Here is a 25212-nt window from a genome sequence, read left to right as displayed (position 1 = left end):
CCCGTATCCTTATACTATTCACCCAAGCTTAACACTGCTTAGTGCAGCTGACTGAAGAGGTGCTGTGGAATTTTAGCCAGCAGTCAATCTGGTTAGATCCCTTAACTGCTCATTTCCATATGCCTTCATAATAAATTTATGGTGGATTTTGTCAGTCTTAGACTAGTCATAAACAGTCTTCAAAGATCACCTTTTCCCAATAGAAACAAATAAAAATATTTTTATTATTCACAGAAAATTGTGTTATGTGCAGGTTATGTAAATAGAAACAATTGTATTTAGAGTTTTAGTGAAAGGGGTATTATGTTCATGTTTTCAAAGCCATTTTGTGCTACAGTTAAAAATGGGAGGGGTGTAAAGAATACAAACGGGTTGTAAAAGCGAGCTCTACTGTACCGTGGATCCCTTGGTTTTGAGTTCTTATCGACAGCAGTTGAATCGGAGGATGGAGAAGGGGATGAAATCTCTTCTGAAGGCAGGCTGCTAGTAAACTCTTAAGAAGAAATTGCTGCAGTTCTGTAAGGTAATTTTTTTTTTCTTATGTATTGTATAGTTGTGCATTGCTCTTAGAACTCTCTTTCATCATTTTGTTGCATTCTGTGTTTCGAGGTGTGCCTTTGTTATTCTTTATCCCTTTCTCTCATAGTTTAAAGCTAATGTGTTCTGCTTTTCCTGCTCGTGTATTCCTTCCTCTTGGCTCCTTCTGTGCATTCTAAATCTGCTGAGCGTGTTTCCTTGTTCCCATGCTCTCATTCCGTATTTCCTGGTTCCATGTCATAATTTTGCTGACTTTCTATTCCTATTTGTACAAGGACAAAGGGTAAAAGAACCACTGAATTTTTCTTAAATGTACAGTGTACGTGTATTTGTATATTGTAAAAAATTGTCATATCCTCTCATGATGTTTCTAAGTCTTTTCTCAAGATGGGTCACAATACACATGATTATATAGACTAAAGCATCTCGAGGCATTTGTTTTTAATATTTTGAAAACCAGATCTCTATATTTTTCTTAAGTTAAATTTTCAAATTAGTTCCTCGAGGAATTAATTAATAGTTTGGGATATGGTTGTGCATAATTTTAATAACATCAGCTTCTGCCTAGGAGAGGAGTTAGGGGAAGGGAAACTTGGAAATCTGCACTCAGTAGTTAGGATCTCAGGAAGATTCAGGTTGGGAGAGACCTCAGGAGGTCACTTAGTTCAATGTCCTGCTTAAAGCAGGATGAGTTATGAGGACATGCCAGGTTATTTAGGACTTTATCTGGTCTGGTCTTGAAACCCTCCAAGGGATTTCATGGCTTGACTGCCCTCATTGTGAAAATACATCCATTTGGAACCTCTCTGCAAGAACCTGCATTTCTGCTGAATTGCTGATAGTTCCTCTGCACTCTACATGTCAGTGTGATTTTTTTTTTTTGTTTGTTTGTTTGTTTTCATTCTCATGGACTGCTGTGATCTGCAAAAACTGCCTGCAGATGCAAATGTTGCACTCTAGTACTGTTTCTCTTCCTGCTTTTCATCCTCGCTGTTGTTCCGGAATAGATCTGGTCATTTTAATTGACGCTGGACTGTTCTAGCAGAAGCAAAAGCAGGTGGGAAGTGGTATGTAATTAACTTGACTTGTAGGCACAGTTTGTGACAAAAGATTTAAGGGGAAAATATATTTCTGGTAACTAAGCCACACCAGAGTCACAATAGCTTTATTATTTTTCTTTGTAAAATAATATTCAGTTACTTTTCAACATTTTTTTCAATGAAATCTCCAAGAATTCAGTGGACTCTCCCAAGACACGGTTGATATTGTATACAGAGCTACAGCCTGTGCAGTTATGCCGAAGATCAGATCTACAGGATTACAGGAGCTCTGAATTATTTGTCCTTGGATAGTTCTTTACTGAGAAACTATGACTTCTGTCCAAGGAAGGGAGGTTTTTACGATGGAAAGTCCATTCTCGCTCTTGGCTTACACTGTTCCATATAGCTTCTTTGCTGTGAGCGAGCCAAGAGGCAGAGCGCTGCGCGGCTGCCCGGCTGCAGGCTGCGCTGGCAGCCTCGCCCCGCGGGCGGCGCAGAAGCGGAGCCGCCGGGCGGGGCTGGCGGCGGGCGCGCCGCAGTCCCTGCCCGCTGGCTCCTCCGCGGCCTGGCCGTGGTGCTGAACCGCTGCCGGCCGGGCCCGGCCGGGCCCGCCTGGGACGCTTCTCACTTCTGGTGTTTGAAATGATGCTGTTCGAAGCAGCTTGACTGGAAACACCGTGAACAAAATGTTAGGAAACCAGGCCTCTCACCTCTGCGTTACTAGTTAAATATTGATCCACCGTGGAAGCAGACTGAAGGCTTTCTTATCTCTTGGCTACTATGCAAGTGATGCAATATATGTGGATTAACAGAGTCCTGTTTCTGGTTTAGCCAAAAATGAAACAAAACATCAGAATGCTGAAAGAAGTGTTACAGTCAGTAACTGTTTGCATATTCACTGGACATTGTAGAAGAGACATCCATGGCATACTGGACTGCAAAAATTTCGGGTTCAATAGCAATATAGTGCATGAAGATCCATTCTCCTTGGTTGGTTTGTTTTTTTTTTATCTTAACAAGTAAATAGAAAAATGAATTACTGTATCTTTCACTATGCAGAGACAAGAGTCCATGCTCATTGTTATTTATTTTGTTGCCAGAAAAGTTTATTCCTTTCCCCAGCTGCTCCATTGCAACCTAGAGTATGATTCCCTCCCTTCAGCAGTTGGAGACCATTGTTCTAGTAGTAGGGTACTCTTTATGGCTTCGTTCCTGAAATTCAAATTGCTTGGCATTTTCACCATCTGTAAATCAATGAGAGTCGTATTAACTAACTGCTTCAAACTGTCCAAGATCTACAGTCATAATCAAGTTGCTTTGAGTGTGTATGCACTGGTTTACTGTGATTTAATGTGTATGCTGAGCCCTTATGCTGTAAGCTTGCTTTGGGCTGGGCATAGTTGTTTGCTTTAGCAGCTGTGGCTCCCTTGCTAGGCACAAATGCCCCATGAGGCTTTATGGACCAACTACTTGAGACTCCTACAGTAAGTGCTGACTCTGCCTCTCCCCTACAGTATTTTCTGTAGTTCTGTTTTGTGAATAATCTGTTTTACAGTTAGTCTATCAGTGATGCAACAATTATAAAATATTACAGCTGGACTTTGTAGAATGATTGCCAAAGCAGTCACTGGTTACTTTAGAAATAATGCAAATGTCCAACCAAGATACGTAACCTCGAGTGTGGCTTCTTGCTGTTCTTGAATACTCTTCTGTATTTGAATCGCTGTTTCTGATTACAGGCCATGAGCTGCACCCCTCCAGCTTGTGCTCTTACTCTGTAAGCAATGTCCTGCTCAAATAAATCTGGATGCTAAAAAAGTTCCTCCTTAGCGAGTCTGTCCCTCTGAGGTCTGCTATGTTCCAGCTGCGCCGTGTACCATACGGAGCTATGTTCTGAGAAATTGCTTGTCTGAGAAGTAACTTGTTACTACACTGATATTTTTCACTCCATGTAGGACTGGAACCATTTGTGAACATAGTGAAAAGCCTACTTAAATGAAGCCATTATTTGTCCAGTAATCATTCCTTTCTCTGTCAAAACCAAATGGCATATATGAATTGATGCAAACAAATAGTAGTGAAAAGAGATAAATGCAAGAAAGCACAGTGCGACAGTGGCAACAGAATCCAGAAATTCCGTGGGGAGATGGTAGGCATTGCTGCTCCATGGATTGTAATGTGCTGGAAGTCGATCATAGCCACCTAAAAAAATATGTTATCTTTACAGAGACATTATTAAAACAAATATTGTAGGGTCTGGGTTACGATAACATGTTTTAAAGGTTTAACACTATATCTTAGGGTGTCAGTGCACTTTGCAAGTACAAAGTGATGAAATTCAGCAGTACCCAAGGGATCTTCTTTCTCTGTGTTAGAGATTATGAAAGGAGATAAAAAGGTGGAAAAAATGTCCTAAAGATCATGTTAAATCTGGACAAGCATATAGGAACAGTATCCCAAATTTCTTTATTTCCAGCTTGATGCTTTTAGTATGAATTTTTACTTGATAATGTACAACCCTGAGCATGTTACTGCATCACTGACTTGAAGGTGCTTTCAGGCAATCAAAGTCTTTTGAGTGTCTCTTACAAGTAAGAGACTGAATTATGTCCCAAGAAAGCAAAGCATTCTAAAGATCTCAGTGGTGACAACAGAACTCCAGTCCACACAAAGCAACTACAAGCAGAGAAAAAACCCACCAACATTTCCACATGCTTCTGGAGCCTGACTTGTGGTCAGCAGCGTGATTTAATTCCATCTTACGGACTGCAGCTGTGTTTGCATCTTCAGTGACCCCAATACAACAGAGGCACGGAGCTGGTATTGTTGCACTTGGACTCCCTCTAGTGGGTTGGCTTAAAAATGACCTCTTCTACAACGCGATCACAGAGCTGAAAAAAGAAAAACGGGTCCAAACTACAAATACCAGCAGCTCTCAGCACAGCGGAGAGAGGACCCAGGACACGCCTCTCAGTTTTATTCTAGCAAATATTTCTAAAGATTTTTATTTTTCATGTATAAAAGCCCATGGGAAACAAAGCATTTTGAAACATTATCTCTGGGTTTGGTTTTTTTTTTGGGGGGGGTTGCGTTTTTGTTTTTTTTTTTTTTTTTTTTTAATTTGGTGGGTGGCCCTTTCTACCTCATCGCAGAGTGACAGTGAAAGAAGGACCCAAACCTTTAATCTTGTTTTGCAGTGGATTTAGCAGAAAGCAGCTGCAGCAGCCTGGAAATTACCATGGAAAAAATCCTGAAAACAGAATTGAAAACTTCCGTTCTGAAGGCGTTTGGAAGCTCGGGAGGAGGATACATTAGCCAAAGCCAAGGCTATGAAACAGACAGCGGACGAGTATTTGTGAAAATCAACCACAAACCTCAGGTTAATGCTAGCAGTTATTTAACTACTAATATTGTATGTAGAGGGCTTTTTATTTTAAAAGCACCTGATTATTAATAATTTAGGGTTCTGCATTTTCAGGCTGACTTTTAATTATTCCAGTTTTCCTTTCAGGTTTTTTTTTTTAAAAGCTGTAGTCTGTTTTATATCAAGTATTAATGCAGCAGGTTTGGTTAATGCTAAATGAGATGTAATGCAATGCAATAACCCTCAACAACAGGAACTGCTGTTGCGATATGTAGAAAGGAGGCTACGTACAGAGCTGTTATTGTAGTCCTTAGAGTCTGGAAAAGCCTAATGCTGAATTTGCATTCACTGCGTTCCTCTGCATGTTTCAGTTGGGAAGACAGAATAGTGGGAGGGAGGAAACAGGGCACCAGTGCTAAAAGTCGTGTATTATTTTTAAAGCTACAGAGGTTTCAAACTTCCTCGATGCTTTTTGTGTTTCTAGTAGTAAGACTCTTGCAATTTTTCAGGCCAAGCTCTTGACTTTACCATTACTAAACAAATACGCAATTACTTTTTGTAACACAAAAAAAGGCATCAGAAATTTGCTTTACCAATATCAAAACCGTACTAAAACTGCTGTGACGAACAGCATCTTTACTTCAGAAATGCAGAGCATAGGCTTAATATATGTACTGTCATCTCCATCTGGTGGCCATTGACCTGCATGGAAAGGAGAACGAGGTTAAGAGTTCAATCTTCTACTTCATTTAGTAGTGGTCAGCTGGGGTTTTGAAGGAGGAGGTCTTGGATATTATCCTCAGAGATACTGTTACATCTGAGAAGTTTGGTATCTCCCTAAGCATCTGCAAATTATGGTGAAATGTGACATATCCTACTACCCTGGAACGAATTTGGAAAAAAAAAGAAGTTGGAATTAAGGTCCTCAAATCTCCCTGTGTGGACTGAAAACTTGCTGCAGCTACATTCTTTTATCAAGATGAATTAACTCCTTATAACTTTGTAAACAAGGCTGGTTTTTCTGAAGTACTTGTTGCAGACATCCATAGTTTAGCCCAAGGATGTTCTTATTCCTTGACAGGCTAGAAAAATGTTTGAAGGGGAAATGGCAAGTTTGGAAGCTATTCAGAAAACCAATATTGTGAGAGTGCCTCAGCCTATTAAAGTAATTGACCTGCCTGGAGGAGGAGCAATGTTCGTCATGGAGTACCTAAAGATGAAGCACCTCAACAAGTATGTCTGCACATCTGTTTTTGCTATGATTTGGGGCATATTTTCTTATATCTTACAGTCAGTCAGAAAACTTAATGAGAAGAACCTCTCTGTTCTCGCAGAGATAGGGCTTATATCTGTCAAGATCCATGTTTGCATGTGTGTATGTGTACACATTAAAAATACGTCGACACCTGTATAGTTATGTGTGTATATTCTCCTTCCCCATAGTTTGCTCTTCCCTGACCCTCTACCTGCAATAGCAATGGCATGCTATCACTAGCCTAGAGCTTTGTATGCTGGTCCACGTGTGCTGCGATGCTACTAAAATGAATGTGATAATGGCTGAGTTTAGCCCATCTTGCCCTCACGAGGTTTTTAATTTGAGTTTCTTTTCATTGCCTACCAATTTTCTTTAAACTTATAGGCTGCTCATGTCTTTGAAACCTCTGCTTCTCTAAGTATAATCTTCAAGTACAGTCAACAAGCCAGTCAACAAGGTCAAAGGCACTAGGGTGAGGAAGAACTAAATGAATAGGTAACATGAAGTTCCATTTCGTCTGTCAACCAACCTGAACATGGAACTCAGGAGCCATAGGCTCCTGACCATAGGCTCTCAGGAGTTAACTGTTTTGTTATGGGCCTCTACGGGAACACAGTAATGCCTATGGCTCTTCTGGCAGCTGTTTGTCCATCCTATCTATTTATATTGGGAGAATAATGGCAATTCCACAGCCTCCCCAAACAGTCCATTCCAATCCATTCCACTGTTCCTAGGAAAGGTTTTCTAATGTCTAACCTCAGTCCTCCTGGTTGCAATTTTAAACCCATTATTTTCTACCCATTCTGGGCATGGAGAAGTAGTTATTTTCCTTCCTTGCAGCTCCTGTTCAGGGATCTGTGCAATATTTTAACTGTTTTTCAGTTGCTTGTCTTCTGCATTAAGCAACCTCAACTCAATCCTTGCTTCTCTTTAGATCTACCATTCTTACTGCTGTTCAGCTGATCTCAAAGTATGAGGCCCAAAAGTAGATACCATGTTCTATTCTCTGCTTATTAATGTGGAGCTGATAAGGAAGATTACTTGATCCTCCTGATTCTGTGCTCCTGTTTATATAACCTTGTGTTCTGTTTACCTTTCTTGCAAGAGCATTGACTTATGTTCATTTTCTAATCTGTTACTGCCTGTTTCTTCAGAGTTGTTGTCTAGTCATTTGCTCCCTCTTATGTACTTGTGAAGTTGATTAAGGTTCTGTATTTGCCAAAAATATACTTCGTCATATTTAATTGAAATTTTTTTTCCCTGTAATATTTTGTTCACTTACCTGGTTTCAATTTCATTTTGTTTTTTGATCCTACAGATATTCTTCAAAGCTTGGAGAGCAGATAGCAGATCTTCATCTTTATAACCAGAAGCTTGGAGAGAAATTGAGAAAGGAGGGGAACACAATTGGTAGAGTATTGATAACATGTACTAAACCACAAATGAAATAAATCATTTGGCTGCTTCGTATTATAATTTTAAAGATAATTAAAGCCAATACTGGGACACTGTTTCATGAGATATGTCCCTCCTGTCCCTATACTTCTCAAATGTACATTATATACACAGGAATTATAATTACTATTACAATTTTTAAACATACCATTTTAACCTTGACAAAACTAAATTTAATTCTGCATTTTGTATATACTTTGTTGTATAAAATTAAGCGGATACTGAAATTTATTAAGAAAAAGTGCCAATGTTTGATAGTTCAAGCTTTCAACACTTAGTAACTGAAAATTTGGACTAGTTGTCTTTTTCAGTGTCAGTTAAACTTTTCAACCTCATGTACCATCAGTCTCTTAAAATGCTCATGATCTTACAGACATCCTCTTTATTTACTGTTGGTTTAGATGTTTAACTTATTACAGAATATGGTCCCAGTTAGTAAATACATAATTAAGTTTTTCTTTAAAGATGTTGGGGATTACGTTTTTGGACTCAAATATGTGGCAAAATATACAACAATTGCTGCTCCTTGAAGACAACTGTAGTTCAGCAGCGTGAGGTCTTGATCCAGTTTCTGTTGACTTCAGTGAAGATGCTTTCCATCATTCTTTGGAAAGTGGATTAAGGCATAAATGAAAAAAAAAAAAAGGAAGCTATACAAAGAACTATTATTTTACAGTTGTTATTATTAAAATCTGAACCACCAGTCTGTACCTGTGTCTTTCCCATGACTTCAGGGATGGACCAGGTTTGACTCTTAGTGGTGGACATATTATAATCCATTATTTTTGAGTGAAGGCCACATTACTGGCAGGTCACAAATAATCTGTAAATCAAAAATAAGCCATGTTTAATGACAACGAGTTCAAGTGTCGGAACAGTAAATTGTGAATCTGGTATATGGACTTTGTTCTTGAATGTCTAACTCTTTTACGCAAAGAAAAAATCACTAACTGTGACTAATTGTGTCTCCGTTTCCATTCCGTATCTTCAAGTGTAAGAGAGTTCTTACCATTTTCAGAGTGGGTTGTGACCATGAAGTAAGTGTAACATACTGCTTAAAATTATTTTATATGCCTATTCTCTGAAATTTAGTTCTGTGTTTGCAAACTTTACTATGTAAGGATCTCAAAACTCCCAATATTTATTTTGTTTCTTAGGTAAAGGAGCAGGCTGCTCTGAGTCTCACTATGTGGATAAGTTTGGATTCCATACTGCCACTTGCTGTGGTTATATACCACAGGTATGTTCCGTGCCTGTGAAAGCTGTCATGTACCCATACAGCTTTATAAACTGCTTATACAAAAGCTTGTTTCCTTGGCCTTCAGCTTTGTGATCAGAGTTTTGCTTTCACTGTTTCATTTTAACCTGACAGTGAAGGGACTATGATGGCTGTTCAATGTGTGTGGCTTGCTGCAGTGCATGTGGCAAGCAGACACAGTGGATTGAGTAAGAGTTTGAAATTTTGTGGTGGTTATTTAGCTTGGTGATACTTAGTAAAATAAGTATCCCTTCACAAACCCTGTCTTGGTTTTGTTTTTTTCTAAACCCCTACTATATGGATCTCAAATAGCAAAATCCACTGCTTTTAGAGAGCCTCATCATGTAACATATCACATAAGATGTTGGAAAGGGCTCTCAGAGATAAATCAGTCATTTGCTGTCTCTGCTCGTGGTAGAATTTATTCTACTATTTAACTGAATGAACTTTCAATATCTCACTCTTTGCAAAGTACAACTTTTCACCCGATTAGAAACACATTACTCAATAAAAATCAATGAATAATTACAAAAATGAACAAATATTTATGCATTTCCAGAAGGATTTTTGGAATTTCATATGGAACAACTCAAATGATCTCACCAGAAGCTCTCCTCTAAAATACATTAAGAAAATTTGAATGAATGAAAATAGCCAGAACCTCAACTTACATCTCATGTTAAGGACAGCCCCACCTAAGCATAGAAGAGAGCATCACTCCCAAAAGGACAATCCACGAAATGTCTAATAACATTGTGCGTAGGTCAGACTAACGTTGTCTAGGCCATTGTGTCCGCATCGGACATTTTAACTTGATATACATAGTATTAATAATACATAGGTATGTTGAAACTATTTATTACAAACCTCTGCATCGTATTTTCTAGGTGAATGAATGGCAGAGTGATTGGCCGTCCTTCTTTATTCGTTACCGACTCCAAGCTCAACTGGATTTGATTGAAAAAGATTATGGAGACAGAGAAGCCAGAGAACTTTGGTCACAGCTAAAAGTATGAACCATGTCTTGAGTCTGTTTTTTAGAGTGTTAGAAAAAAATGTACCAGTGGAATTTTAAAGGTGTTTGTACGAGATTTACATAGCTTTTAATGAACAGCAGTAACTGCACTAGCTTCACAGCTGGTCCAACAACATTGTCAGCTGAAAAGAATTAATGTTGCTCTTTCCGTTTTTTAATAGATAGTGAATAGATAGTGAACATAAACCTGCAGTTCAGCACTGACATTTATTTCTTAGAATACAGCTAATACTAATAAGATGGTAAATACTATCTAAGAGCTTGATGTTGCAAAATAGGTAAGAATCTGCTGCTCAGGCAGATTTTTTGTTTTTCAAATTGATCCAGGCTCACAGGTGAGACTGTGGTTCAGGTCACACTCCATGCAGCACTGGGGAAACAGCCAGGAATGTATTCCTCTGCAAGCTCTACATCACAAATTTGTTCCTTAATTCTGCTTAATTGGTACAGATGTTTACTGCTGCCCTTTTGCCACTGAAACCTTTTAATTTACATGAAATTTATTTTATATTTCTTGTGTCAGCGAATAGTATCGACATCTAGAAACAATACAACTAGATGTTGATACTAGACTGAATTAAATGATTTGCTAATCTCTATCAAGAACAACCAAGAACATTTATTACTGGCTTAGAGTTTAGGTTTATGCTTGTAGCTAGCAACTTCAAAAGCACTGCATGAGGACTGAAAACAGGCAGTATTTAACCAGCTTGGTCTCTTTTATACTACAGTGCTTTGTTTTATTTAATATTTTGTTAAAAATTATGTAATTGTTGCATGTTTGTTTGTGCTCTTTCAGCCAAAGATTCCTGAAATGTTCTGTGACGTAGAAATTGTTCCTGCTCTTCTGCACGGGGACCTGTGGGCAGGAAACGTGGCTGAGGATGACTCTGGACCAATTATCTTTGACCCTGCTTCCTTCTACGGCCATTCAGAATTTGAACTGGCCATTGCTGGAATGTTTGGTGGGTTTAGCAGCTCTTTTTTCTCTGCCTATCATAGTAAAATACCCAAAGCTCCGGGATTTGAGAAACGAAACAAATTGTATCAGCTCTTTAATTACATAAACCACTGGAACCATTTTGGGAAGGGGTACAGGGGGTCTACCCTAAATGTAATGAGAAAACTTTTAAAGTAACCAGATAGGATTGAGAAATTCTGACACAGTCCCTTAGTAATGAACAGCCTCTGCTTATCAGAAGAAATGCAAACTAGGAATTAATGTTGATGATAAAACATCTGACATGTCAAAGACTTAGTACACTTTTGAGCCTCACTAAGTGTTAAATTATTGTGTAATTTTTGACTTGTACACTAGTTTACTAGCACAGAGTCATACCCTGCTGCAGGAACAGACTGCATTCCTTGTGAGGACTCCACTAGGTTGGAAAAGTAATGTGACAGCCTAACCTTACTCTTCACAGAGTCTCACTTCATAGCTGCTGCGTTTCCACAGTTGTTTGCACCTTGCCACTGCTGCTCCTGCTCTATCGGCAGCTCAGTACTGAGAGCTACTGTGGTAGCTACTAGTTCCTTACATCTCCCCTTTTTTGTTCTGTTTTAGTTTTCTGTCTCTGTTTCCATCCCTTTTCCCATTTATATTTCTGTCGTCATTCCCATGTTAAGTGTCCTAATACAAAATTTAAATCAGATTCTATGAATCTGAAAATGAAAACATTCTCTTTTTGATTTAAAGAGCAGAAATGGCCCTTTGGACTGCACTTGACAAGCATATATAATTAATAAATTTTCTAGTATTTATTTTAATGTAGTTTACTTACATGCTTTTGTTTTTCTCTTGCTAAGAGAAATTAAGTTACAGTGGTATTTTGTAAAAAGGATGTCTCTGTAGTTCCTTGGTAATTAACTGTGTAGTCAGAAAGTGGGTTGTTACCACACAGGTTTGATAGTAACATATCATAGTTTTAATATGATATTTTAGTGTGTTACAACTTTGTAAGAAGATAGCAAAAAGTGGGATGGAGGCTTAGGGTTTTGATTACAAGAAAGCATCTATTGCTGCTGTGTTGGTTGGTGCTTGATGTATTTTCAATTTTAGAAAATAATATACAGTAGGCAAAGCTAGTCTGTTCTGCCACTGCTGGATTATTGAAGGAACAGTGTCAAATTATATGGTTTTATAATGTTTTTTAATATTCCTAGCTGCTTTATTTTTACAGAAAACATAGGCAATGAGAATTTGGGGAAAAAAAATGTGCAACAAAGATATTGGCATACAATGTGAGCTAGAGTACATTAGCAAATCCATGGGTTTTTAATGAAAGTTGTAAAGAAAGTAAATGTAAGTGCAGTCCCAACAAATGCTTATGAGAATCAGAAGATCTGAATGACTGAACTTATGTCTTTAGGCTTCAGACAGTTGTCATGACTAATACCTAAAATATTATATTAAAAAATGCTTAAGTGTGTTTAGACTTTTTTTTTACTTTGGCTGTGCTATAAAGATTTCATAAAGTTTAAAGTTAGTGTTGCAATTGATACGATTTAAACAAATGCATTTCATTCTCTGTAAATATAATACAAGTGGTTAAAATTTTTTACTTCCTTTGAATTTGGGTTACAATTAGGGGAGGTTATCACAGCGCGGTTATAACACTTAATACAATTATAACAGTGGAAAAGTGCAATAAGAGAATACAGTTGAAATTGTAGCTGATAGCTGAAAGATCCAGGTCTGAGAAAACAGCACAGTGCATGTGTACTAGTATTTACTGTTAACACAAATACATGTATTACAGTGGAAAGTACATGTGAACTTCATCTCCCTCTCAAATAAAATACTTGCCTTGCAGACACTAGGTGTTTGGCGTACCTGCGCTTTGTGGTTGTGGTTTGCTTTGACGAATTTGAGCCTGAAGAGGAGATATTTGGCTGTGGATGGAGTTGGTGGATGCTGGGAAAGAGAAGTTACCTGTCCTAATGTCCAGACCAGGCTTCAGGGTCTCCCTGAATTTCCTTTATAATCAATGGAGTGGAGCGAAACGAACCCCTCTGAAGGTGACTCACCTCACCCTGAGCACCCATTTTTGTTTGTCAGCTGGTCTGATCCTGCAAGTTTATTTTCTATTTAGTAAAAAGATAACCTGAGGTGACTTAATGAATGTCTGCTTCAGACCCCAAGTTTAGTTTTCCAGCATTGGTGGTAAGAGAACTGGTGTAGTGCTGTTACCTGGTAAAATATTCAGTGTGAGGGGAAAGATGAATGGGTGGAGACGTGGTATGTCTAGGGCTGAAATATGACAAAACATCTTCCCGAGAAAGCTTATGGGGAAGAATCTGGCCTGAGGGAGAGCGCCTGCTGTGAGGTGGCAGGGATGCGTCCACCCACTTGCTCCCCTTCCCCTTCCCGTAGCTTTCGGCATCCAAACTTTGAATTTTATCAGGTTTAGCTAAGGAGTTACCATGCTAACCATGGCATTTCACGTTTTGGCGTGGACAGGGTAAGAACTGGAGGAGGTCACGGGTAACGGCGTGATCCCTCTGCCTTCCAGGCGCCTTCAGCCACCGATGCAAAACGCCGTGAGAGGCGCACTAGGGGCAGCTCTGCCCGCCCTGAGGGAGCTCCTGCGCTCGGCGGCCTGGCGGAAAGGCGGGCAGAGCCTGCGCCGCAGCCGAGACGGAGAGCGCCGTCCCCAGCGAGCCCCGGGGCCCGGCAGACGCCACACCCCGAGCCGAGCCCCGGCCCCGCCGCCCGCCTCCCCTCAGCCGCCCGCCCTGCGGCAGGGGCGGGGCGCGCGCGGGCGCGCAGCCGCGGCTGCAGCCTTTGGTCCCGCGCGGCGCCCCGTAGGAGGGCGGTCGCGGGCGGCGGCGCGCGGGGCACGCGGCGGTGGCGGTTGGCCGGGTAACGCGCGCGGAGCGGCCGGCTGAGGCGGGGGCGTCGCTCGCCCTCCCCGGGGCCGTGGCCGCGTCTTGACCGCCTCCGGGAGCCGGGCCGTGAGGAGCAGCGCGGGCGGGCGGCGGCGGGCATGGCGCTGGACGAGGCGGATGGAGCGGAGCCGGAGCCAGGGGAAGGCCGGGATGAGGAGCCGGGGGTCGTCACCGCGAGGAACGTCCTGGAGAGCTTCGCGGAGAGCCAGGAGGTCCGGGGGCTGATCGGTGGCCTGGCGGGGCTCTGCGGGGATCCGGGGGCTCGAGAGACGGCCGTGGAGAAGTTCATAGGTGAGCGCCTCGGCCCGAGGGAGGGCTCCGCACCGGGACAGGGCCGGGGCGCGGGCTGTGCCTGGGTGGCTGTGCGGACACGTGCTCAGCAGGCAGCTCAGGTTCGGCTTTGTGCTCGTTGTGCTTTACAGATGCATATTGCACTGTCACGGGGTGCTTAATTGCTGTAAACAAATAAAAACCCAGGTCTTGGATGGAAGCGATCTGAATTCTGAACCATGTTTAGGCTCCAGATTCCTGTTCAAATGCAGGCCATAGTGCAGTTAGAATTTGTATCTCTGTCAAATAAAGCCATTTTTAAACCAAATTACTTGTTAAAAATGCATGCGTTTTGAGCTTCAAATTGGTGATTTAATGTTCTTACTTCTATATCTCATAGGAAACAGGAAGGGTAGCTGACTCCATACTGATCAGGTAGCTGTTTCTCAGCAGAGGCAAGTTGGGTCTGACTTAGTAGCTGAGCTTTTGTGCCCTATAATGAAAGCTGCTCTGCTTCTAGACCTCAGCTGTGTACTGAAGCGATATAATTACATGCATGTAGCAGTGTCCTAGGTAATTAGCCCGTTATAGTGCACATCTGTGTTTTGGCTCCAGTGTTCTGACCAGGTGGTTTGCAAAAGTTAATTCAAAGTTTCATGTATTTACAAATCAAGTGGGCTAGCATTTTGCAAGTACTTTTGCAAAAATGGTGAAGTTGCAAAAATTTGCAGTAAAAATATTGATCCAATGGCTTTGTTTTTGACAAAAAGAAACTCGATAGGCAAACAATAAACCAGAAACCCCCAGATTTGGAAATCTGACCCTGCATAAGTTGCTCAGTAGAATTATAATTGAATGACTTAAAGTGACTGTTCCACCTGAGGATGTTAATGATGAACATCTTCAGAAAGAAGCAGCAAGAGCATCTCCACTCTATCACACAAGTTCTTATGAGAAAAATTGCTTTGCTATCCATTGAAACTGGTGACTTGTGCACTGCTTGGGAGCAGGTCTTTGCAGGTGGGGGATAATGCTGTACGACAAGTATTAGAAGAGCGTATCAGTGAAGTGTTAATAAACTGATAGGTGCTGTGCATCTTGTTCAATACTTGTTTATAATATTTAGCGTCATAAGGTGCCGTTTGATCCTTCCTGGGCGAGGTGTCCCAAATACGGTAACAGGCCAAACGAGTGGGATGTAACGTTGAAGCTTAGGGAATGCCTTTTATCTCTATGCAGGTAACGCAGTAACGATCAGTTATGGAGGGTTTTAATGTAGTTCTGCAGAGCATTCACAAAAAACAAGTGATGCTCATTGTTTTGGGACCTGTTAGAAGTTTGGAAGATAGTTTAATCTGGAACTATAATTTTGGAGGAAAATTTAGGAAGATCTTATTTTGAAATAACAGCATTAGAAGAACATTTTTTTCAGTTCATTCTCTTCAGCGTTTAGATTTGGGGTTTTACTTTAGATTGCCAGACCATGATCTGGAAAACCAGTTTGGCAAGATAAGGAATTTGCTGTTAAACTCCACTTCTGCTTGAGAGACACTGCTTTGAGCGTTGATGTTATTTCTTGTGTTCCCTAGTTCTGTTATTTGTACGTGCCATAAGATATCATTAATTACAATGGGAAGTTAGTGATGGTTAGGAGCTCAGGTTTCCCCCTTGGCAGGAGACAGTGCGATGGTATCCCAGTGGAATTGTAGAAGTTACTGCGGGGAGGCTGTTGGACTGGCTGGTGTCTTGGACGTGGTTGTGCAGTGTCATCCACTGGTCAGCTGCAGCATTATTGCAGTTGAGTCATGTCTGAAATCTAAGTGTTGATGTGACAAGCAGAGAAAGGGGATAGAGAGCAAAACTGTTTGAGAAACAAAGACAAGAAAAAGAGAGGTTAGGAAGATATTGTAGTTTTCTAATTAAAAAGCTGTTTTCTGACTAGATATCTTACGGGACTGGAGCATCTCTCCTACGAGGAAAGGCTGAGGGAGCTGGGCTTGTTTAGCCTGAAGAAGAGAAGGCTGAGAGGGGACCTTCTAAATGCTTGTAAATATCTTCAGGGTGGGTGTCAGGAGGATGAGGCCAAACTCTTTCCAGTGGTGCCCAGCGACAGGACAAGGGGCAATGGGCACAAAGTGAAGCAGAGGAAGTTCCGTCTGAACATGAGGAACAACTTCTTCTCTCTGAGGGTGACGGAGCCCTGGAACAGGCTGTCCAGAGAGGTGGGGATTCTCCTTCTCTGGAGATACTCAAACCCTGACTGGACAAGGTCCTGAGCAACCTGCTGTGGGTGACCCTGCTTTGGCAGGGGGTTGGAGCCGATGATCTCCAGAGGTCCCTTGCAACCTCTACCATGATGGGATTCTGTGATCTAAAATGACCCAGGCAATCTTCAGCACAATACTGGGCCACTTAATGATCTCTTCTGAAATCCAGCTTTCATTTCTGTAGCTGCTTCTTGTTGATTTTAGGTTTAAGCTGAATTGCTTTTGTTTCTAAAAACTGTGGCAAGTCATTCTTAGTTTTTTCAATACTCAGTTTCAAGTTGTCTTTCCTCAAGTCAGTTCTCAAAAGGAAGATAGCATATTAATGGCAGCAAAATAATGTGAAAAGTTTTGAGGAGCACAGATTGCAATAGCTACAGTTTGTATTTGTCCAGGTTAAAATGTGTCAAGAATTCTTTGTCCTTTGCAGAATAATTTCATAGAATCATAGAATGGTTTGGGTTGGAAGGGACCTTAAAGATCATCTGGTTCCAACCCCTCTGCCATGAGCAGGGACACCTTCCACCAGCCCAGGGTACTCAGAGCTCCATCCAACCTGGCCTTGAACACTGCCAGGGAGGGGACAGCCACAGATTCTCTGGGCAGCCTGTTCCAGTGCTTCACCACCCTCATGGTGAAGAATTTCTTCCTAATATCTAATCTAAATCTGCCCTCTTTTAGCTTAGAGCCGTTCCCCCTTGTCCTATCACTACACCCCCTTGTGAAAAGCCCCTCTCCATCCTTCCTGTTGGCCCCTTCAGGCACTGGCAGCTGCTCTAAGGTCACCCCGGAGCCTTCTCTTCTCCAGGCTGAGCAGCCCCAGCTCCCTCAGCCTGTCGTCGTAGCAGAGGTGCTCCAGCCCTCGGTTCATCTTCATGGCCTCCTCTGGACCCGCTCCAACACATCCATGTGCTTCTTATGTTGGGGGCCCCAGAACTGGACGCAGGACTCCAGGTGGGGTCTCACGAGAGCAGAGTAAAGGGCCAGAATCCCCTCCCTCGACCTGCTGGCCACAATTTCCCGTTTTTTATTTCAAAATAAAAAACTAGCTCTCAGAATTGTGAAGAGCACCTTCACATGCAAAGCAGTACTATGTTGGTTGTTCTTCTGCTATTGTAAGGTAGCTCAAAAGCAAAGAGATTCGGAATGCCTATGCCCTGTTTGAGTACAGATCCTTGGTGGTGGAATATCTTTAAATTTGTTCCAGGCGCAGGAACAAAGATGGCCTTGTGGCAAAACCCAGTGTGTTCAGGGAGAATTTCCCCATGGCTGTGTTAGCCTCAGGGTTGGAAAAGTGTCATGCTACTACACTTCTGAATGTTGAGATGTTTCCGTGTGTGTGTGTGTTTTTAAAGACAATAATTTGACGTGCTAACAGATAGAACAGTGTGTAAAAGTAAGTGGGGTTCTGTGCTAATGAAGAAGATGCGAACAGCAAGGCAGAAAGGTGTAAAGCAGCATTCTGGTTGCTGTGTGGGCTGAAGTGCCAGGTAAAGCTGGAGCAGCTGCAGTCTGTAGTGGTTTGGTGGTGGTCTCTGTTTGCAGAGTTCCGTTGGAAATGGTGTGCTGGTAGGTTGCACTTAGGAAAGGAGAGCCACAAAGAGCTCTGCCGTGAAGGACAGCAATGAACTGAGCGATTGCTTCTTTCATCTGGCTGTGGGATTTGTCCGCAGTGATTTGAGAGACCCCCAAAGGGAGCTTATTCTTCAGCGCAGGTAAATGATTGCACTACGGACGTGGACAGACTGTATTTTTACAGTCACGTCTCTGTAGTTTTCTTACTTTTTGACCTCACTTACAGATGCTGACAGCGCTTAGCTCAAGGGTACTGAAATCTTAAGCTAAAGCTGTCTAGAATTAGGGGTGTATCTCACAATTAATGCCTGAAAGAGCCTTTAACTTGAATAGCTTATTGCAGATATCTTTGCCTTTTCAGGTATAATGGACAAATACCAGGAGCAACCTCACTTGTTGGATCGCCACTTAGGTACGAGTCATCTTTAAGTACTTTTTTGTGTATGTGCTTGAAAATCTGTGAAACTAGAAAGTCTATATCTGCATTACAAGATCGCTGTGATTGATATTACTTATATGACTACTGTCTCCATCTTTATTATTAGAAGTATGAGAAACTGTAAGCTAACTGCATGTAGTCTCACTTTTTTTTCTCTCATTGCATTAGAGTGGATGATGAATTCGTTGTTGGATATAGTACGGGACAGTGGATCTCCTCCCCCGCTAGTGCACCTGGCTTTTAAATTTCTTTACATCATTACAAAGGTAAAACCCCCCAAATTTAACATTCTGTGAGTGAAATGTGTGTATTTCCAGTATTTTCTTTGTTCTTTGAGTAACTTAAAAAATTTCACATTATCAAAAATAGTAAAATGTGTAAGTAATGCAGTGAAGTATTTGAAACTGTACTATGAAAGATGAGTTCTGTTTTTTACAATTTTCATGATAGCTTATGTTATTCAGTGATCAAGAGTAGTAAAAATTAAGGTCTGAGCGCAGAAAAATTGCAGACATTGAGATACTGAGTGATAAAACAAGAGTCATAATGTTAAAAAGAGGAGTAAAGTATGGTGAAGAATTAGATGGATTGTGGAATTTCCATCTGAGCATAAGAAAACACATTTTGACAGTGGGGGTTGAACACTGGAATAGATAGCTCGGAGGGGCTGTGGAGTCTCCGTCCCTGGAGATGCTGAATACCCTACTGGGCGTGGGCCTGGGCAGTCTGCTCTAGGTGACCGTGCTTTAGTAGGAGAGTTGGACTAGACCCAGAGGTCCCTTGTTTTAAAGTTAAAGAATTGTCATTCCATTAATTCCTAATAAGTTTGTAAACACTTACTAAGAAAACAGCAAGATATTTAAGACCTCAATTCATATCCTTACTGTTCTTAACTACATGAGGATCATATACAAGAAGCTCCTCAAAGGGTCTTTTCTTTTTCCTCAGTACTTGATGGCGCCAGACGGCTTACTAAATTTTGAAACTTTCTGTTACAGGTGAGAGGATACAAACATTTCCTCCCACAGTTTCCTCATGAAGTAGGTGATCTACAGCCTGTTTTGGATACGCTTGGAGACCAGAATCCAAAAGACTCTGAGGTAAGAACTTGCTGTACTTTTAGTTTAGTTTTCATGTCTCCTGCAGAAAGAGCTGATGAACAATGGAAGAAAAATATCTGGGGAAAAAAGTGTGTAAAACAGGGATACACTGTCTGGTGTTAACTGAACATCGGTATTTAGTGTGAAAGTCATCTTGTCAGAAAAGAAGTGTCTTACTGAAGGAGAGGTCTTGTGTTTTTCTTTCATGAGATATGTTCTAAGGATTTAGAAGCGATGGCGGTACAGGTGCAAGTAAAGTCTTTAACCTTTAACTCATATAAGGGAACATATTAGTTGAAACAACAGTAATAAGAAAGGCAGTGAAAGATATTGAACCTCTAAAAGGAGTAACTGAAAAATCCTCTTCCTGCTATGCGTATTGTTACAGTCATGCTAATTTACCTTGAAGTCATAAAAGTAAAATCGCAGGAAATGGAGTATTTAGGTTTTATGTACTTATTCCTATTGCTTAATGTAAACAAGCTGGTTTTTAAACCTTTGGGTTTTGCCAAAGTTGGTATGAGAACTTCTATTTTGATGGGGAAATGAAGACGATAGTTATTTTTCCTTGTTTAATTTAATCAAATGTTTTATTCTTCCCCATCCCCCAAATATCTGTCTTCAGGTCTGTGAGGGGTTTTGGTTTTTTTTTCCCTTTTTTTTGAAAGGAGAGAGGTGAAGGTCGGACAAAATTGCACAATTATGGCACGAGGCTTGAATCGCTTGTATTTTTGCATTTTGAATAGTGTATTCCTGGGCGTGGAAGAATAACACAGAACTTCAGATTTTTTCCTACCTGTTTGCAATTTGAAAAACAGTGTGACACTTCATTATGTGTCTTGATTTAAAATTTTATTTGGCTGGGAATGTTCTGGGCAACAATTCTGATTCAAAAACATATTTAAGCAAAGAATTTTTAAGCATGGATTGAGATAATAAAATCATAGACTATCTCAAGTTGGAAGGGACCCATAGGGATGATCGAGTCCAACTCCAAGATACCGTAGTTCATATTATTGTATTTTTGAATAAGGAAAAATAAGAATTCTAGAAGCCTTATCACTATAGATGAACTTTAAGAGAGATCATCATCTATTGTAAGTAACAAAAATCATGAAGACAGTAACTGTATTGCTGCTCAAAATTAAAATAATTTTCTAATAAACATTATTGCTTCTGACCACTTTGCTGCTGCTGTTGATGTAGTTTTACAGGTTTAAAGCTTGTAAATGTTCCCTCTTGTCTGTGTGTCTCTCAAAACACATCTGAAGTTGTTTCAGTAAGCCCAATGAAAACAATACAGAAGAATTGAGGAAGAACATATTTCTCTCATTTGTGACTGGAGGCGCAAATGGGCTAAGGGAAGGAGAAAACAGGAAAATGGCAACTTGAAGTTTTCCTTTGTGAAGAAAATAAACTTGTCTAGAGTTCAGATTTAAAGGGGGGGTCCATTAATTTTGTTACAGTTTTCCGGTTTGAAATCTCTTGTAGTTCTGTCTCCTTTGGTGTTTCAGAGCATTCAGATTTGGAGTTTTCTCTTCATCATCTTATTTTGAAAGTTCCTTGGAGATAGTGGATAGTTTGTGCTCCTGGCACTTTGTTGCAATATGTTCCAGAAAACGGGAGTGCATATTTTACTTTACTGTTCTTTTCCAGACTTGGGAAACTCGTTATATGCTTTTATTATGGCTCTCCATGATATGCTTGATTCCATTTGATCTGGCCCGTTTTGATGGAAATATTGTTTCTGAGGAGGGGCATGCTCGTATGCCAACAATGGATCGCATACTTAAAATCGCAAAAGTGAGTATAAAACATCTTGTAATGCTTTCAAACCTGTGATATTTTTGTTACGCTTAATCTTTCAATATGTAATAAATTATTTTCTTTTATTTAAGCCCATATTTTCTGTATCTAATCTGTAAAGAATTTCTCCATAGTTTTGGAATCTTTAGTATGTTCTTTGCTGCTCTAGTGTAAGATGAGATTGTTACTTGTTTTCCCTGAAATAATAAAGGATCTTATTTTATGACTATCTGATATGAATGCATGCCCTTGATTGCGTTAACCGCTTTTGGCGTTTGAAAATACTAGCTAGCTTTTTCTGAAAGCCAAGTTTGGTGATTTATATAGAAAATTCGCATTCAATCAGGGTGAGTAACGTTGGAAACTATGACTACATAAAGAATTTTCAACAAAGATAATAAAGTTTCGCTAGGCGTAAGCTAAAGTGGCTAACTTGTCATCCTTTTAAGATAAAAAAAAACAATAACCCCCTTCCTGCAAACACCTGAACGGCTTATGCTTTGGACACTTGCAGCATTGAAGTGGCTTATCCTTTGTAGGCATGTAGTAGCACAAATATGACCAAGTTAAGGTTTCAGGATAGGTAAACGTGCTTTGAAAGCCACTAGAAGGGAGACTTTGTTGTCTGAGATATGGTTTGTTAAATGGGAAATTTAATTTTTTACAATCTTAAGCTCAGTTCGTAATCATAATAATTACATAATATATGTAATCATAATAGTATTTGTAATCGTAAGTATTAAGTAGTATATTCGTGTACAGAGTTGTTATATAATTGCTATTAGATCTTCATGTTTGGCTTCTTTTACAGTTAGTTTTCTTTTACCTTTAGTGTTACTTGGTTGTCAGTGACAAGGCTCGAGATGCAGCTGCTGTACTGGTTTCAAAGTAAGTCTCTTTTGTGCTTCTTGGCAGAAATGAAAAAAGCTAGCTCCCATTTTTTTCATTTCTCCTGCCATTTTTTACTCTGACGTGCTACTAATGACAGCTTTGGGAGGACTGGACGTGCCAGCTGTATGCGGATTGTTAAACTTGCTTGAATCGGATCCAACAGTGTGTTTATTATTGGAAACGCCATATTTTCTTCTGCTTATGAGAAGAACAGGTATCTATCACAAGTGATACAGAACTTCACAGTTAATAGGATACCGTTCAGATTGCCTGCTAGGGACTGGTTTGTGCTACAGGATTTGAGAAAGACACAGTTACTTTGTGTTGCTGCTGATTTTTGCAGTGTGTTGCGTGGTAATAGAGAATTGGTTTCTAGTATTACCGGCTTGACGTTTCTTAGTAGTACTTATGTAAAAGGAAATAGTAATGCTAGAATATATTTTCTTAATATCCCTATTGTCACTTTCTTCATTCTCTCGTCCAGAAAACAATCCTTCTGTTTTCTTAGGTTTATTGTTGTCAGATAATTAACCAAATGAAACAGGTGTAGGATAATGGAACTTCCTAAATCCTATTGTTTTACACGGTTGGTGTTCAGACACTGAACAATTTGTGACAGAGGTGCAGTTGTTCTGACTTTTTTGGCATCACTTCAGTAATACTGATGCTAGGGTTGTTTATAAATTTGAAATAACAAATTTCTGTACCTCTTCTTTCCTCTCCTAGTGCATTAGTGGAGATCGGTTTCATCTGTGATGCGTATGAAAATGAATTACAAAGACCATGAACTGTGCTAGTACACACATATATTTTTCCAGTGTGTATCACAGTACATATTCCAATATATTCTGGCGGAAGAGGGCTTTAGTGAGCTCAGTTTGTCGTTTGGTTTTTCTTTTCTTATTTTCTCTCTTTTTAAAGCAAGCGAAAGCCCAGAAGGTTTCCGTGAGCACATGCTCTGTCTACACTAGAGGGCTCTGCCAACATGGTTTTGTCGCTGTAGGAGCAGAGGCTCTGTAGGATGAGCAAGGTGAAACAATGATAGTGGGTGTGGGTAGCTAGTCTGAACGATAAAATCTGTGTTAACGTTTTTCTCTGTATTAAGATGCACAAAATTTGTGGGATTAGTTGTATTGACATAGTTGTTAATTATAACAGTTAGCAGAGCAGATACTAATTGTCTTTCGGGCAAATAACTGTCCATGTACTTTAAACTTACTCTGAACTTCACTCACAGCACTCAATGCTTTAGAAATTTGTATTTAGTGAGTATGGTTCCACAGTTCTGAATTGATGACAAAACAAACATATTTTTGTTTTCGAACTGACAGTGTCATGCGGAAAATTCATGAGGGAGTTGAGACTAAAATCATAGTTCTCTGGTGACTAGTACTGTACTTTTCTGATTTACTGTGAGATATTTCAGAGCAATATTTAAGTGAGTGCATGAATCATTTGAGTAGTCTTTAATAAATAATCTTGTCTGTTACATACTTATTTTCAGTATGACAAGATGTAGGTTTGTCTCCTTATCCTAATTAGTTTTTGCAGTTGTTTTGGAAGTGATAACTGGAAGTTGCTTTTCTAGGATATTTATGTATCTACGCTGGTAATCTGCCGTGTCACAGCCTGATGGAAGCAGAGGATTTGAGGTGGAAATGTGATATTATTAGAGTGAATTATTCTTGAGCATTCATATGTGCCTGAATGTGCCCTTTATGTTCTTCACTTCTTAAAAACCCAGAAAAATACCCAAATCAGCCGACTATGATACACTCTTGAAGTCTATCATATCTTCTATTTGGAAGCCTTGTCAAGTAAGGATGACAGTAATTTAAAGATATTCTTTCATCACATTATACTAAATGAATTTACACTTCATTTGCACTCCGTAGTATCTGTAAACCTAATTACTAGTGGAAACATGTATGATAGAATCATAGAATCATTAAGATCGGAAAAGACCTCTAAGATCATCAAGTCCAACCCTCAACCCAACACCCCCATGCCTGCTAAACCATGTCCCAAAGTGCCACATCCACATGTTTTTGAACACCCCCAGGGATGGGGACTCCACCACCGCCCTGGGCAGCCTGGGCCGATGCCTGACCATATATAGTAATGTGATTGATTGCAGTGTCAGCAAAATTTTGTGTTCATGCAGTGCTCAACCCTGGGTTTCAGGGGGATTTGATAAGTGCCTTGCATCCTAATGCAGGGTACTATGCAGGCATGTTATCAGCAGTTGTCTTATGTTCTCTTCACCTCCCTTTTATTGGCTGAATTAGTTTTTATTAGAAGTACATATTCATAACAAATAAGGTGATAGAATACATTTTAAGCTGGTTCTAGTACCAGCTGTATCAAGGTGTGTAAGACTAATAGGAGCAAAATTACTCTTTAGTGCACTTATAATTATTTAGTTTATTATGAAAACACCGTTTTCAAAATAGCCTAATGATTAAAACACTTCACCAGGAATTAGAAGACCCAGATCCAAGGCCTTTTGGCTTTCACATCCCAAAACAGTTCTTTAATGAGTGGGCATAGTTATGCTGAGATGAGGTCACTGTTTCATCTTCTTGAAATTAGACTGTTAGGTAGGCAGGAATACAGAAGTCCTAGACGGAGAGATGAGATACAGGAGTCTAACTCTGTAACACACTGAGTAGGAAACTCCTTGGGAGGAAGTCTGCGTTGTAGTTCCTGCTCCAAGGAGTTTATGAATTGCAAGTGAAGTTTAGAAATATCAGGATCCAAGACTTTCTCTTTTCCAAAGTAATTTGTTTTTCATAGGGCAAAGGAGCTGGGATTTGTTTCATGAATTCTCTTTTCTGTCTGCTCAGTGACCTGGTTGCAGTAGGAGGAGATGAGGCTTTTCCTTATCTTGCTTCTAGTCTGGAGGTTAGGACACTCCTTTGAAAAATTAAGATTTAAACTCCTTTGGGCTGAGAAAGGGTCTAGGAACCAGTTCATCTACTTTAGAGGTGACTTCTGTTACCTGTGCTGTTGTGCAAAGGAAGACTTTGTCCTT

The 25212-nt window shown here is 40.3% G+C and overlaps 2 protein-coding genes across 5 annotated transcripts in view; both read left to right on the top strand.

Moving 5' to 3' along the window:
* Positions 1-2143: 2143 nt before the first annotated feature.
* FN3K (fructosamine 3 kinase) lies at positions 2144-12988 on the top strand. 2 transcript variants are annotated; one of them, XM_075441367.1, is made up of 7 exons: positions 2144-4956; positions 6023-6174; positions 7515-7606; positions 8809-8891; positions 9797-9919; positions 10745-10910; positions 12759-12988. In XM_075441367.1, the coding sequence occupies exons 1-7, from the start codon at positions 4816-4818 to the stop codon at positions 12884-12886; spliced, it is 885 nt and encodes a 294-aa protein (XP_075297482.1). In that variant the 5' UTR covers positions 2144-4815; the 3' UTR covers positions 12887-12988. The 2 variants fall into 2 exon arrangements, with proteins under 2 accessions (XP_075297482.1, XP_009938851.2); XM_009940549.2 differs by lacking the exon at positions 12759-12988 and having other exon boundaries at positions 4684-4956; positions 10745-12752.
* A 797-nt stretch (positions 12989-13785) lies between these two features.
* The window catches only part of TBCD (tubulin folding cofactor D), a 139468-nt gene continuing 128041 nt past the window's right edge, over positions 13786-25212 (top strand). For all 3 annotated transcript variants that reach the window (XM_075441207.1, XM_075441205.1, XM_075441206.1), the window contains exons 1-6: positions 13786-14124; positions 18304-18354; positions 18550-18647; positions 19380-19481; positions 21138-21284; positions 22120-22175. In XM_075441207.1, the coding sequence (XP_075297322.1) occupies positions 13932-14124; positions 18304-18354; positions 18550-18647; positions 19380-19481; positions 21138-21284; positions 22120-22175 (647 nt within the window). In that variant the 5' untranslated portion in view covers positions 13786-13931. The remainder of the gene's footprint in view (positions 14125-18303; positions 18355-18549; positions 18648-19379; positions 19482-21137; positions 21285-22119; positions 22176-25212) is intronic.

This window comes from Opisthocomus hoazin, chromosome 21 (genome assembly GCF_030867145.1).
Source record: "Opisthocomus hoazin isolate bOpiHoa1 chromosome 21, bOpiHoa1.hap1, whole genome shotgun sequence".
Classification (NCBI taxonomy): Eukaryota; Metazoa; Chordata; class Aves; order Opisthocomiformes; family Opisthocomidae; genus Opisthocomus; species Opisthocomus hoazin.
This window is presented reverse-complemented; position numbering and strand designations above follow the sequence as displayed.

Excerpts from the sequence above, each read along its gene's own strand:
- FN3K (XM_009940549.2), top strand. The coding sequence starts at position 4,816 with ATGGAAAAAATCCTGAAAACAGAATTGAAAACTTCCGTTCTGAAGGCG. Across the intron at positions 7,607-8,808 it reads AAAGGAGGGGAACACAATTG|GTAAAGGAGCAGGCTGCTCT; the intron begins GTAGAGTATTGA and ends TTTGTTTCTTAG. Across the intron at positions 9,920-10,744 it reads AACTTTGGTCACAGCTAAAA|CCAAAGATTCCTGAAATGTT; the intron begins GTATGAACCATG and ends GTGCTCTTTCAG.